Source organism: Lates calcarifer, linkage group LG10 (assembly GCF_001640805.2).
Source record: "Lates calcarifer isolate ASB-BC8 linkage group LG10, TLL_Latcal_v3, whole genome shotgun sequence".
NCBI lineage: Eukaryota > Metazoa > Chordata > Actinopteri > Centropomidae > Lates > Lates calcarifer.
In genome coordinates, this window is record NC_066842.1 from 180,206 (window position 1) to 193,208 (window position 13,003).

Genomic DNA, 13,003 nt, shown 5'->3' on the forward strand with positions numbered 1-13,003 from the left:
TGCTCACACAGCTCAGTGAGACGAGGAGGACACACACACACACACACACACACACACACACACGCACAGCTGGAATAAAACTGACTCTTTGTTCCTGTAGAAGATGTTTCAGACTTTAAAAACAAACTGAGCTTTTTAATGTTTTACAGTTTAAAAAATTGTTGGGGGGGGACACTGAGTTTATGACATCACAGCTTCATCGGCAGCAGTTGATGACATCACATGTCAGGTCACAGCTGACATCAGATCAGTTTCTGAGTTCTGTGTTTACAGCCCCCCCCCCCATGAAACCTCAGCTGATGTTTGTCCACTTCCTGTCCTGACCTGTTCTCCCTCTGCTTCAAACAAACACCATCATCACCTCCCTCCTCCCCCTCCCCTCCCTGCCTCAGTATAAAGGTGGGGGCGTGCCGGTGTCGGGCCGACAGACCTTCTCTGAGCAGCAGTGTGAGGAACGGCAGAGCAGAACCAGATCAGGCTGGAGCCCTGGTACTCGTACACCCACTGGTTCCCCATGGCCTCGTCCCATGTGATGAAGGAGCCGGAGCCGGTGCCCAGGATGCAGCCCGCCATGATGATGTTCTCCAGCAAGTACTGGGCCAGGAGGGGGCTGTCGTTGGACTCAGCCATGTTCGACCACCAGCAGCAACGCCACACTGGGGGGCAGATGGTAAGAGCACCTCCTCCTCCTCCTCCCTGGTCTCTGATGGTTCTGGTCTCTGGTGGTTTTCCTCGGGTGTTTTTAGTGCAGGTTGAGGTTGAGTGTGGAGAACCAGAGAGAAACTGGCTCTGAGGCTTAAAGTAACCAGAGTATTTCTGCTGTAGTATTTCTTCCTGTGTTTCTGGAGAAACAGTGATGGAGACCTGACAGATCGTGTCCTGATCATTCGGAGCTGAAATTCATTAGTTAATTTAAAGAAAATTAACCTGCTGCTAAAAATCCACTGGTTCCTGAATATTCACTGGTTTTCTTCGTCTCCTATGATTTAAAGAACAAAGCTTTCATTCTCAAATAAAATATGACTTTGTCATTTTGAGAAACTGATGGAAACATTTAACTGTTTATTGACCAAATGTTCAGTTGATGAATAAATAATGTAGAGATGAATCAGTAATGACAGTAATCATCAGTGTCTGAGGCAGAAAATAAAAAAATCAGCAGATAAATGATTCATGACAGTGCGGTGGTAAAGTGGTTATCTCTGTCTCTTCAAACCCCAGGAGAATCGGGTTTGAACTCCAGTTTTGTGTGTTGTCTGTCACGTTCTCCCTGGTGGTCTCTGTTCTCTCTGGTTGTCTCTGGTGGTCTCTGGTTGTCTCTGGTTGTCTCTGGTGGTCCCTGTTCTCTCTGGTTCTCTCTGGTTGTCTCTGGTGGTCTCTGGTGGTCTCTGGTTGTCTCTGGTGGTTTCTGGTGGTCTCTGGTTGTCTCTGGTTGTCTCTGGTGGTCTCTGGTGGTCCCCTGTTCTCTCTGGTTGTCTCTGGTTGTCTCTGGTGGTCTCTGGTTCTCTCTGGTTGTCTCTGGTGGTCCCTGTTCTCTCTGGTTGTCTCTGGTGGTCTCTGGTGTCTCTCTGGTCTCTGGTTCTCTCTGGTTGTCTCTGGTGGTCCCCTGTTCTCTCTGGTTGTCTCTGGTGTCTCTGGTCTCTAGTGGTCTCTGGTTGTCTCTGGTTGTCTCTGGTGGTCCTCTGTTCTCTCTGGTTGTCTCTGGTGGTCCCCTGTTCTCTCTGGTAGTCTCTGGTTGTCTCTGGTGGTCTCTGGTGGTCTCTGGTTCTCACTGGTTGTCTCTGGTGGTCTCTGGTTCTCCCTGCAGGTGAACTCTGTAGGTGTGAAAGTTGTTTGTCTCTGACAGCTGATCTGTCCGGGGTGAACCCGATCCTCTCCCTGGAGATCGAGGCCTGGTTCTGTATGGACCCAAATTTCCAGACAGAACAGACTCCAGAGAAAACAGTTCTGAAAAGTTCTTATTATTAGAACTTAGATTATCATCTATTTATTTTTCACTGTTCTTATAGTTGTATGACTCAGCAGCCCCACCACCCCGCCACCACACCCCAGAGATGATAAACGACAGGACGACGGATTAAATATTCATCAGTCTGATGCTGAAATGAAAATATTTTCTCTGCAGCAGCTGCGACACTGCAGCTTTAAATAATAATGACTGGATGAATGGATGAATTTCACCTGGATGAGGTTTTGCAGGAGGTGTTTTCCTTCCAGTCTGACGTGAGGGAAAAAAAACGCTCATTTACGTTGTTAAAAATTGAAAACAAACGATTTAAATATGAATAAAGATTTAAATTCTATTTTTAATTTGGATAAAGGGCAACAGACAAATAAACAGTTATTAAAAAACAAAAAATAATAGATTCAGTGATCAGTTTATTACGAACACCTGTAAACACTGAGCTCAGAGGTAAAGCTGCTAATGGAGTCAGAATATAATAAAACAGAGACTGCAGAGGAAACAGAAACGTTCTGAGTTCATGGGGACGAGGAGTCAGTTTCTCTGTCAGAAAAGCAGAGGAAGTTCAGAGAAATAAAAATTCAATGATGAATGAATGATGGTTCATGCATTCATCGTGTTGTCTGACAGGGAACAGGTGTACCTAATAAAATGAACACTTACATTCTTGTCACCGTATCAAACTTTAAATGTGATTTATTTAACAACCTGAGTCATTTACCAGAGGAACTCCACCTCAGGTCACCTCCACCTTCACTGCTCCATCCAGCAGCTGCTCAGAGAAGCAGGAAGTTTGTTAATGTTTGAACAGTGAAGAGGAAGTTTAACAGCAGCAGCTCCACCCTGTTACTGAGCCTCATAAAGACCTCACCTCCTCCCCTGAGTCAGCCTCTCTCAGTCCTGGACAGGGTCAGGTTCAGTCCTGTTTACTCTCTGTGTCGTTGCCTCAGTCTCGGCGTCCATCCTTCTGTCCAATCAATGAGAAGCCAGACAAGGAGAGTGGAGAGGATTCTGGGAAAACAGCGGTGGTGTTTTCTCTGAAGAATGAGGTCGGCTGTTTGGTCAAAGCTCTCAGACTCTTCCAGGTGAGATCCAGATCCACATCTAGATCCACATCTAGATCCTGATCCACATCCAGATCCACATCTAGATCCACATCTAGATCCTGATCCACATCCAGATCCACATCTAGATCCAGATCTAGATCCAGATCCACATCCAGATCCACATCTAGATCCTGATCCACATCCAGATCCACATCTAGATCCAGATCCACATCTAGATCCAGATCCACATCCAGATCCACATCTAGATCCTGATCCACATCCAGATCCACATCCAGATCTACATCTAGATCCTGATCCACATCCAGATCCGCATCTAGATCCACATCCAGATCCACATCTAGATCCAGATCTAGATCCAGATCCACATCTAGATCTACATCTAGATCCACATCTAGATCCACATCTAGATCCTGATCCACATTCAGATCCACATCCAGATCCACATCTAGATCCTGATCCACATCCAGATCCAGATCCAGATCCAGATCCACATCTAGATCCAGATCTAGATCCAGATCCACATCCAGATCCACATCTAGATCCACATCCAGATCCACATCATCCAGATCCACATCTAGATCCAGATCCACATCTAGATCCACTTCTAGATCCAGATCCAGTTCCAGATCCACATCTAGATCTACATCCAGATCCACATCTAGTTCCAGATCCAGATCCAGATCCACATCTAGATCTACATCCAGATCGACATCCAGACCCAGATCCACATCTAGATCCAGATCCACATCCGGCAGATTTTTTACTTGCCTCCTGCCTCCTGCTCCTTCTCCTTGTCCTCCTCCCCCTCTGCTCCCCCACCCCCTGCAGGAGAAGCGAGTGAACCTGAACCACATTGAGTCCAGGATGTCGAAACGAGTCACTAACGAGGTGGAGATCTTTGCCGACTGCAGCTGCAGTAAGAAGGAGTTTAATGAGCTGTTGGAGCACCTGAAAGACCACGTCAACATCATCTCCTTCAACACTCCTGCTCATGTTTGGTCAGCTGAGGCAGGTAGGAACAGCTGGTCAAAGACAGGTAGGAACAGCTGGTCGGTTGAGACAGGTATGAACGCTGATGTTGTGTTTGATCAGACGGAGACAATGTTCCCTGGTTTCCCATGAAGATCTCAGAACTGGATCAGTGTTCTCACAGAGTGTTGATGTATGGATCAGAGCTGGATGCCGACCATCCGGTAAGTTTCACCTTTTACACTTTTCAAACACACATCAGACACGTCCAGCTGACCTCTGACCTCTGACCTCTCCTGTCAGGGCTTTAAGGACGAGGTTTACCGTCAGCGGAGGAAGTACTTTGTGGAAGTGGCCATGAATTATAAGTTGTGAGTATCAGTCTGTGTTTCCTGTCATCTGAGAGAAGCAGCAAGTTTAACTCCAGTCTGTCTCCACCCTCAGCGGGCAGCCCATCCCTCGCATCGACTACACCCTCGAGGAGATCAGGACGTGGGGGGTGGTGTTCAGAGAGCTGACCAAACTGTACCCGACCCACGCCTGCAGAGAATACCTGAAGAACCTGCCGCTGCTCACCAAGCACTGCGGCTACAGAGAGGACAACATCCCCCAGCTGGAAGACGTCTCACTCTTCCTCCGAGGTTTAACCTGTCTGTAGTTACCTGTGTGTAGTTACCTGTCTGTAGTCACCTGTGTGTAGTTACCTGTGTGTCCATAGTTACCTGTCTGTAGTCACCTGTGTGTCCATAGTTACCTGTGTGTAGTTACCTGTGTGTCTAGTTACCTGTGTGTAGTTACCTGTGTGTAGTTACCTGTGTGTCTGTAGTTACCTGTGTCTGTAGTTACCTGTGTGTAGTTACCTGTGTGTCCATAGTTACCTGTGTGTAGTTACCTGTGTGTAGTTACCTGTGTGTCTGTAGTTACCTGTCTGTAGTTACCTGTGTGTAGTTACCTGTGTGTAGTTACCTGTGTGTCTGTAGTTACCTGTGTGTAGTTACCTGTGTGTCTGTAGTTACCTGTGTGTAGTTACCTGTGTGTCCTGTAGTTACCTGTGTGTAGTTACCTGTGTGTCTGTAGTTACCTGTGTCTGTAGTTACCTGTGTGTAGTTACCTGTGTGTAGTTACCTGTGTGTAGTTACCTGTGTGTCTGTAGTTACCTGTGTGTCTGTAGTTATCTGTGTCTGTAGTTACCTGTGTGTAGTTACCTGTGTGTAGTTACCTGTGTGTCTGTAGTTACCTGTGTGTAGTTACCTGTGCGTAGTTACCTGTGTGTCTGTAGTTACCTGTGTGTAGTTACCTGTGTGTCTGTAGTTACCTGTGCGTAGTTACCTGTGTGTCTGTAGTTACCTGTGCGTAGTTACCTGTGTGTCTGTAGTTACCTGTGTGTAGTTACCTGTGCGTAGTTACCTGTGTGTCTGTAGTTACCTGTGTGTAGTTACCTGTGTGTCTGTAGTTACCTGTGTCTGTAGTTACCTGTGTGTGTATTTCAGAGCGCTCTGGCTTCACAGTGCGACCTGTCGCAGGTTACCTGTCTCCCAGAGACTTCCTGGCAGGTTTGGCCTACAGAGTGTTTAACTGCACCCAGTACGTCCGTCACAGCACTGACCCGCTCTACACACCTGAACCGTGAGTCCAGCTCCGCCTTCTCATGTGTGCAGGTTCACTCACGGACGATCAGTGTGTCTGAGTGTGTGTCTGAGTGTGTTGTGATGTTGTGGTTTCAGGGACACATGTCACGAGCTGCTGGGTCACGTCCCCCTGCTGGCAGATCCAAAGTTTGCTCAGTTCTCTCAGGAGATTGGCCTGGCTTCTCTGGGAGCGTCTGATGAGGACGTCCAGAAACTGGCCACAGTGAGTGTCACAGTAATAATCTCCCTGATGGAAACACAGGGAGGAACCTTTCCTCTGACAGCGACAGACTCACTGAACGTTGAAGTTTGTTGTTTGTGTTATTATCATATTATTTTTATTTATGGCTGATTTCAGTGTTTGTAAGTTATTACATCTTAAACTGATCAAAGTAAAACAACAGAAAATTATCAGCTCTGAATACTCTACTGCGTTCTACTGTGTTCTACTCTCTGTGTAACTGTGTCATATTTTTAACAGTGTTATTTCTTCACCATCGAGTTTGGACTCTGCAAACAGGATGGTCAGCTCAGAGCTTATGGAGCTGGTTTACTGTCGTCTATTGGAGAGCTGAGGGTAACACACACACACACACACACAGTGACTGATGTAAATGTTGTTGTCAAACACACACTCACTTCATGTTGATGTTTTTTTTCCCCAGCATGCCCTGTCTGACCAGGCCTGTGTGAAGATGTTTGACCCGAGGACGACCTGTAACCAGGAGTGTCTCATCACCACCTTCCAGGAGGTTTACTTTGTGTCTGAGAGCTTCGAGGAGGCCAAGGAGAAGATGAGGTCAGACACAACCAACAACAACCTGCTGCATCAGTCTGAGTCAGAGCTTTAACACTCAGTTCATTTATACTGGGAAAGAAAGAAGAAATGATAGTCCCACAACAATCCTCTTAAACAAAGTCCTTAAAGTTGAACTAACAGAAAGAAAAAGTAAAAACTAACACAAAACAGAACAGTTATCACCTGCGTTCTGTTTATAATGAGCTTTATTATTTCTGAGCTGAAATGTTCCCACACCAAACTTAACACCTCCTGCTGGTCACTGCCACACTGTGAACATCATGATATTACTTCAAAAGTCACAACACGACCTCACTGATAGAAAACAGTTCGATTAAATTCAACATGATCAACTAAATTCTTAGAGATCAATAATCAAGTGTTGATTAATTATACCCATCCATATTACAGATGGTACCTGAACGTTACAGAGACGTGATGTGTTCCCCGCTCCCTGCTCTACAATCAGTTACAGTTACAGTCACAGTTACAGTTACTCTACAGGTTTGGATTTAACAATCAAAACATGATCGTCTGATAAAATATGAGCTGAAAAGTCCCTGTGTTCTTTTACTTTTTGGAATCAGGACTGTGACATGTAATGAAGTACCTGTCTATTACAGTATTTCCTGTCGCAGTACTCATGTATTACAGTATTACTGCAGTAACCTGTCTTCTTACTGTCTCACAGGGAGTTTGCGAAGACGATAAAGAGGCCGTTCTCTGTCTACTACAACCCGTACACTCAGAGCATTGACCTGCTCAAAGACACGCGCAGCATCGAGAACGTGGTGCAGGACCTGCGCAGTGACCTCACCACCGTCTGCGACGCTCTGGGAAAGATGAACACCTACATGGGAATCTGAGCTCTGATTGGTCCAGAACATCAGTGACACCAAGGCTTCTGCATGACGTCACACCTGTGTTCAAATAACATCTGACTCATCTGCTGCCATTTAAAGATTATTTTATTAACAGCTTCATTGTTATTGATCTGTCTGGGTTTAATGTGATTTAATCTGTATCTGATTGATGACTGATTGATGACTGATTGATGACTGATTGATGACTGATTGATGACTGATTGATGAGCTGGTGTCCTGAAGTTAATCAGCCTGCATCATTGCTGCTGTGACAGTTTTCTCAGATGGAGCTGAAACAGAATCAGAGTTGAGGTGAAGGTGGAGGAAATGAGAGCTCATCAATCAGCTCATCAATCAGACTTTGTACCTGATTCAGAAATAAATGAGCTGTGAAGTTTAGGATCTTAAATTATTGATCTGATGTGAAGACTGTGGCTGTGATTCTGACCTGAGATCAGCAGAGAAACAGTCTAACCTCTGTGTTTTTATTGAATCAGCTCCTTTCTCCTCGTCTCTCTGTGACGTTGTGTTTTTGCTTCTGTACGCTGCAGAAATATAAAATCTGATAGAAACACAGTGTAACATCTGAAGCATTAAAACAGTGTGTTGTTTGATGTGCAGCAGATTCCCTTGTCTTCATTTGTCGTCTCAGGTGTAACTGAAGCTCCACAGGTGACAGGTGTGTCGTTAACAGAGGAACAGTCTCAGACGCTGAATCCACCTCAGGAGATGTAGATCTGTGCTGCTCAGTCCACAGCAAACACCTCCTCCTGGACCAGACAACAGACCAGATTATTTCCCATCATGCACCAGGACAAAATATGCAGAGACAGTATCAGAGCTTCCTGTCTGATCAGAGGACTGACACAGAGGGTTCATCTTATTTTATTTTAGAGCAGAACTGAGCTGAGACCCAGTTCACTGGCTGGAGGGACCAAGGACCAGGACACTCATTCATTCATTCATTCATTCATTCATCCGCAGACTGTCCTGTCCTCAGTACCTGGTCCAGGTCTTGTTCCTGAGCTCTGACTTTAATCTCCCCTGGACCAGTACAGAGGCCGTAGTCTCAGAGGGGTCAACTCAGGTCCTGGTGGTCTCTGTGGTCCCCTCTCTGACCCCCCCAAACCCCTCCACCCCCGACCCCTCTGACAGTCTGCTCACCCAGCCTCCGTGCTGCAGCACCCAGGCAGAGTGGTGCTGTTGGATGTATCTCTCTCCGAAGCTCAGCATCCTCCTCCTCTGGATCACACCTGTGGCCGACAGCCGGCTCGTCACCTCGAAGGCCCAGGCGATCCTCCGCTGCTGGATCCGCTCCTCCGAGTCCTCGGAGGGCGCGGCCCGAGTCCGGTCCAGCAGGTTCTGTACGCTGGAGGTCAGCTTCTCAAAGGCGTCATAGGTGAAGTCAGAGAGCTGCCGCTGGAGGACGGTGCTCTGTCTGATCTAAACACAGACAGAAAACAGGAAACAGGACTCACCTGTCTGTCCTCAGGTGTTCATCTGATGCTTCATCCATTCACTCTGACACTCACCCTCTCATTGATGTTGTCTCCAAATGTTATCATTAGGTCCACTAGCTTCTGAATGATCTCTGCAGCAAAACACAGCACAGGTCAGACCCTGATCCAGACCAGAGCCAGAGCCAGAGCCAGAGCCAGACCCAGAGCCAGACCAAACCAGAACAGACCAGACCAGACCCAGAGCAGGGATGGGGTCCAACAGCAGGAGCCGGGTCCCAAATATAAAATATAAACCTGTGGATAAATAATGTGTTGTTGTTGTTGTTGAGGATTTCCTCAGACTCACCATCCTGGTTTTCCACGACCACTTCAGGGACCGGAGCTGAGTCTGTGATCTGCACCAGCCGGTCCACCACTGTACTCAGGTTACTGACTTCATCTACACACAGACACACAGACACACACACAATTTAGAAGTGGTCAGACTCACAGTCTTTACCTGGATGATCAGAGCGTCTCTCACCGTGTTCCTCCTCAGAGCTGTCAGAGAAAACTCTGCTCACACTGGAGCGCAGACGACCTCCAGCTCGTAACTGGATGTAGGGAACGTAGGTGGAGAAGATGGAGGAGAAGGGGTGGGGCGAGGGGGGGGCTGGGGGGGACAGATGATTCTAATGAATCTCCACCTCTGCTTCAGTGAGGTGAGAACAGATGTTTCAGAAGATATAACACTGTTCACTCACTCACCTGTACACTCTCTCACCTGTACACTCACCTGTTCACTCACCTGTTCACTCACCTGTTCACTCTCTCACCTGTTCACTCACCTGTTCACTCTCTCACCTGTACACTCACCTGTTCACTCACCTGTTCACTCTCTCACCTGTACACTCACTCACCTGTACACTCACCTGTTCACTCTCTCACCTGTTCACTCTCTCACCTGTACACTCACCTGTTCACTCACCTGTTCACTCTCTCACCTGTACACTCACCTGTTCACTCACCTGTTCACTCACCTGTTCACTCTCTCACCTGTACACTCACTCACCTGTTCACTCCTCTCACCTGTACACTCAGTAGGCTGTAGTTCCTGCTCTGACCTCCTCCTCCTGCAGCAGTACTCCTCCAACAGCAGAAACACCTCCCTGTCTCCAACCGCTGAGGCAGACGCCATCTTCACCTGGCGACCAAAACCAGGACCAAGACCAGAACCAGAACCAGAACAGTGACATAAAGTGGTCATATCATCATGAAATGACCTGCAGAGTACTACAGAACTACAGTACTATGATAGTAATACTTCTCTGTACTTTTACTTCTTTTACAGACGCCCCCCCCCCCCCCCGCAGATGTGAACACATGAACACAGTTTCTCTTCCTGTTTCTTAAACGCAGGCCTCTCATTGGTCTCACGCTGTCACGTGATGTTCGCCCTGAGCTGCGGTGACTCCGATAAATTCGCTAACTCTGTGTCTCTGTCACGTGACTAACTCTAATTCGTTTTACTCTCGCTTCTCCGCTGTGACGTCACTCTCCGGTAACGGCGCCGTTAGCCAGATCCAGATCGAGCAACAGATGAGACTCACCTGGAGCCGCTGCAGCTGCGTCTTCCTCCTCAGCCCACAGAGCCAGAACCGAGATCAGGACCAGGACCAGGAGCACGTCTGTCTGTCTCTGTGGCTAACACTGGGACCGGAACTTCCGCTTCCTGATTTAAACAGTTTCCTCAGAGCAATGAGGCGTTCAAGTGCCCCCCCCCCCCAGTGACACAGATACTGACCTGGTTCACAGCTGCACAAACATCTGCTGCACAGGTGGAGTACAGAGACATGAACAGATTATTGATCAACAATCAATCAATCAAACTTTATCTGTGCAGCTCCCTTCAGACGTGAAGCTCTTCACAGTCGACAAACAGACAGAGGAATAAAATACAATGAAGAAATCAAAGACTAAAGATAAAATCATGTGAACAATGTCTGGGACTGAAGAGGGTTTCAGTTTGTGTTTAAAGGTTTTCACAGTTTCTTCTCAGCTCCTCAGACTGATCCAGCTCAGAACAGAAAAACTAAAACCTTGTCCTAGACTGATCTGTGAGGACCTGAAGGGGAGTTCAGGTTCATATGTTTTAAAGCCGGAGTGAGACCACGGAGGCCGAGTAAGAGGATCGCTGACAGCTGTGATGTGTTCTCTCCCTCTGGTCCTGCTCTGTACTCAGGCTGCAGAGCTCTGAATCCACTGAGGATCATTTCTAACTGAGCAGAGATGACGAGAAGTTTCTCTGTCTCTCAGAGACTCAGTGTTTTTAAAGTGATACAAGGTGATTTAGAGTTAATGTGCGTTTGAAAGTTCAGCTCTGAGTCACAGGTGTCGGCCTGAGCTGAGTCGACCTTTGTCACCGGTCTCTGAACCTTAGAACCTCTGACTGAAGGTTCTGTGACATTTACACGTAGAGTGAACAATAGAAAGATCTAAACTCTGAGCTGACGATGTGTCAGAGCTGTGGTCACCTCAGTGAAAACAGGTGTGACCTCAGAGCTGAGGTCTGACAGCAGCTCACAGGAAGCTCAGCAGGTAAACACAATGTAAATGTCTAATGACTGAAAACAGCAGGTGTTCACCCACAACTCCAGCTTTTCCTGGAGACATTTGCATGTTGGACCACGTTTGACGGTCAGAGGAACAAAGACTCTCAGACCACCTGCTGCTGCCAAGAGAAAGTGTCTGATCCAGACTGAGACTGACGGCACAGAACAGACGTCCACCTGCGTCCACCTGAAGGTCAGTTCACTCTGATTTCACTCTCAGTCAGTTCATACAGAGGCTCCGGGAGGTCAGAGGTCAGATGTATGGAGTAAAGAACCTGTCTGTGCTCTTTGTTCCAGGAGTCTGATCAGGATGGGAAACAGTAACGTGACCTCCGCCTCTGGGAACAGCAGCAGTAATGACTCTGTTGGGGGGGACTCTCCCCCTGGCTCTGAGCACGGCCTCCTCTGGTCCTTCTCTCTCTCCTCTGCTGGTTTCACTGAGGTGATGACAGAGTGTCATGTGCAGAGCAGCATGCTGGGCTGGTTACTGGTGAAGATTTTCATCCTGCTGACGGCGTCTCCGGCTAACGTGGCTCTGCTGTGGATACTGCTGAGCAGGTGGAGAACCATGACGCCATCTGAGCTGCTGGGGCTCAACGTGTCCGTCATGGACATCCTGTACTGCCTCTGCCTGCCTCTGGACCTTTACACCGCCCTCCAGGAGAGCTCCGACACCACCTTCTCCGTCCAGGAAGCCCTGTTCTCCCTCAACATCTTCGGCTGCCCTCTGCTGCTCAGCTTCATGTGTGTGGAGCGTTACGTGGCCGTGGCCCGGCCCGTCGCCTACCTCCGCCTGGGGAGGAGGGAGTACCGCACAGCCCTGTGCGCCATCGCCTGGACTCTGACCCTGATCGTGGCCCTGCTGGCCTTCTTTGCCAAGTTGTTGTCCACAGCTCTGTGTCTGTCCGTCCTCATCTCTCTGCTGTTCCTGGTCATGCTGCTGTGTCTGCTGGGCATCATGGGGGTACTGCAGCGACGGGGGCCGGCTGAAGGGTCGGGGGCGACCGCTCCTCTCAGGAGGAGAGCTCTGAAGAACGTGGTGGCCGTCACGGTGCCCTCGGTGGTGGCATACTCTCCTGTGGTGGCTCTGGTTCCCTACATGTCTGTGATCATATCACAGACTGAGCAAGTGGAGCCGGCTCAGTGCTGCATCCTCCAGGTCCTGCTCCTGTTCCCAAACTTCGGCCTGTTCATCGGGCCCCTGTTCTACCTGTCCCGCCTCAGACAGGTGAGCTGCTGCAGGAAGGGACCAGGAAACCCCAAGCTCCAAGACACAGGCAGAGTAGACCCCATTAGAAACACATTTTACTGAGTCAGGTCTCAGCACCTGACAGGAGAGAGGTCCAGCTGCAGTCCAGAGTCCAGAGGAGCTGTGTTTAGTCTTTTAGTCCTTTATTGTAACCAGATTTAAACCTCAGGATCAGTTCTGTCTGTGGTGTGTTCACTGTCTCTGCTCAGTATAATAAGGATAATCTTTGATTGTGGTGATTTGTGTTTGTCTGAACTCACTCATATAAAAACAGACAGGAAGTCTCCTTCTTCAGCTGTCCACAGAAACCTGGAGTTTTAAATATGATTCAGGAAAAAACGACTTAACACCAAACATGCAAATCCACACAGACACAGAGCGCCTCACGTTTCAGCTGCAGCTCCTCCTGCAGCT

The 13,003-nt window shown here is 48.2% G+C and overlaps 2 protein-coding genes and 1 long non-coding RNA gene across 4 annotated transcripts; 1 reads left to right on the forward strand and 2 right to left on the reverse strand.

Moving 5' to 3' along the window:
- The first annotated feature begins 157 nt into the window (after positions 1–157).
- Positions 158–7,907, forward strand: tph2 (tryptophan hydroxylase 2 (tryptophan 5-monooxygenase)). The gene is made up of 11 exons (XM_018689040.2): positions 158–670; positions 2,914–3,048; positions 3,859–4,042; positions 4,123–4,223; positions 4,303–4,370; positions 4,444–4,640; positions 5,490–5,625; positions 5,724–5,850; positions 6,109–6,204; positions 6,293–6,426; positions 7,118–7,907. Exons 1-11 carry the CDS (start codon positions 515–517, stop codon positions 7,290–7,292), a joined length of 1,509 nt encoding a protein of 502 aa, XP_018544556.1. The 5' UTR covers positions 158–514; the 3' UTR covers positions 7,293–7,907.
- On the reverse strand, positions 4,653–5,118 carry LOC127142832 (uncharacterized). The gene is made up of 3 exons (XR_007813909.1): positions 5,049–5,118; positions 4,860–5,015; positions 4,653–4,753 (listed from the first exon to the last, which is right to left on the reverse strand). It is a non-coding gene; the product is annotated as an uncharacterized LOC127142832 (long non-coding RNA).
- Positions 7,377–10,571, reverse strand: si:ch211-218c6.8 (apoptosis facilitator Bcl-2-like protein 14). Of its 2 annotated transcripts, XM_018689043.2 has the most exons (7): positions 10,339–10,482; positions 9,818–9,932; positions 9,273–9,401; positions 9,096–9,188; positions 8,822–8,880; positions 8,454–8,732; positions 7,377–8,059 (listed from the first exon to the last, which is right to left on the reverse strand). In XM_018689043.2, exons 2-7 carry the CDS (start codon positions 9,924–9,926, stop codon positions 8,036–8,038), a joined length of 693 nt encoding a protein of 230 aa, XP_018544559.1. In that variant the 5' UTR covers positions 9,927–9,932; positions 10,339–10,482; the 3' UTR covers positions 7,377–8,035. The 2 variants fall into 2 exon arrangements, with proteins under 2 accessions (XP_018544559.1, XP_050929046.1); XM_051073089.1 differs by lacking the exon at positions 9,273–9,401 and having other exon boundaries at positions 10,339–10,571.
- Positions 10,572–13,003: the final 2,432 nt, after the last annotated feature.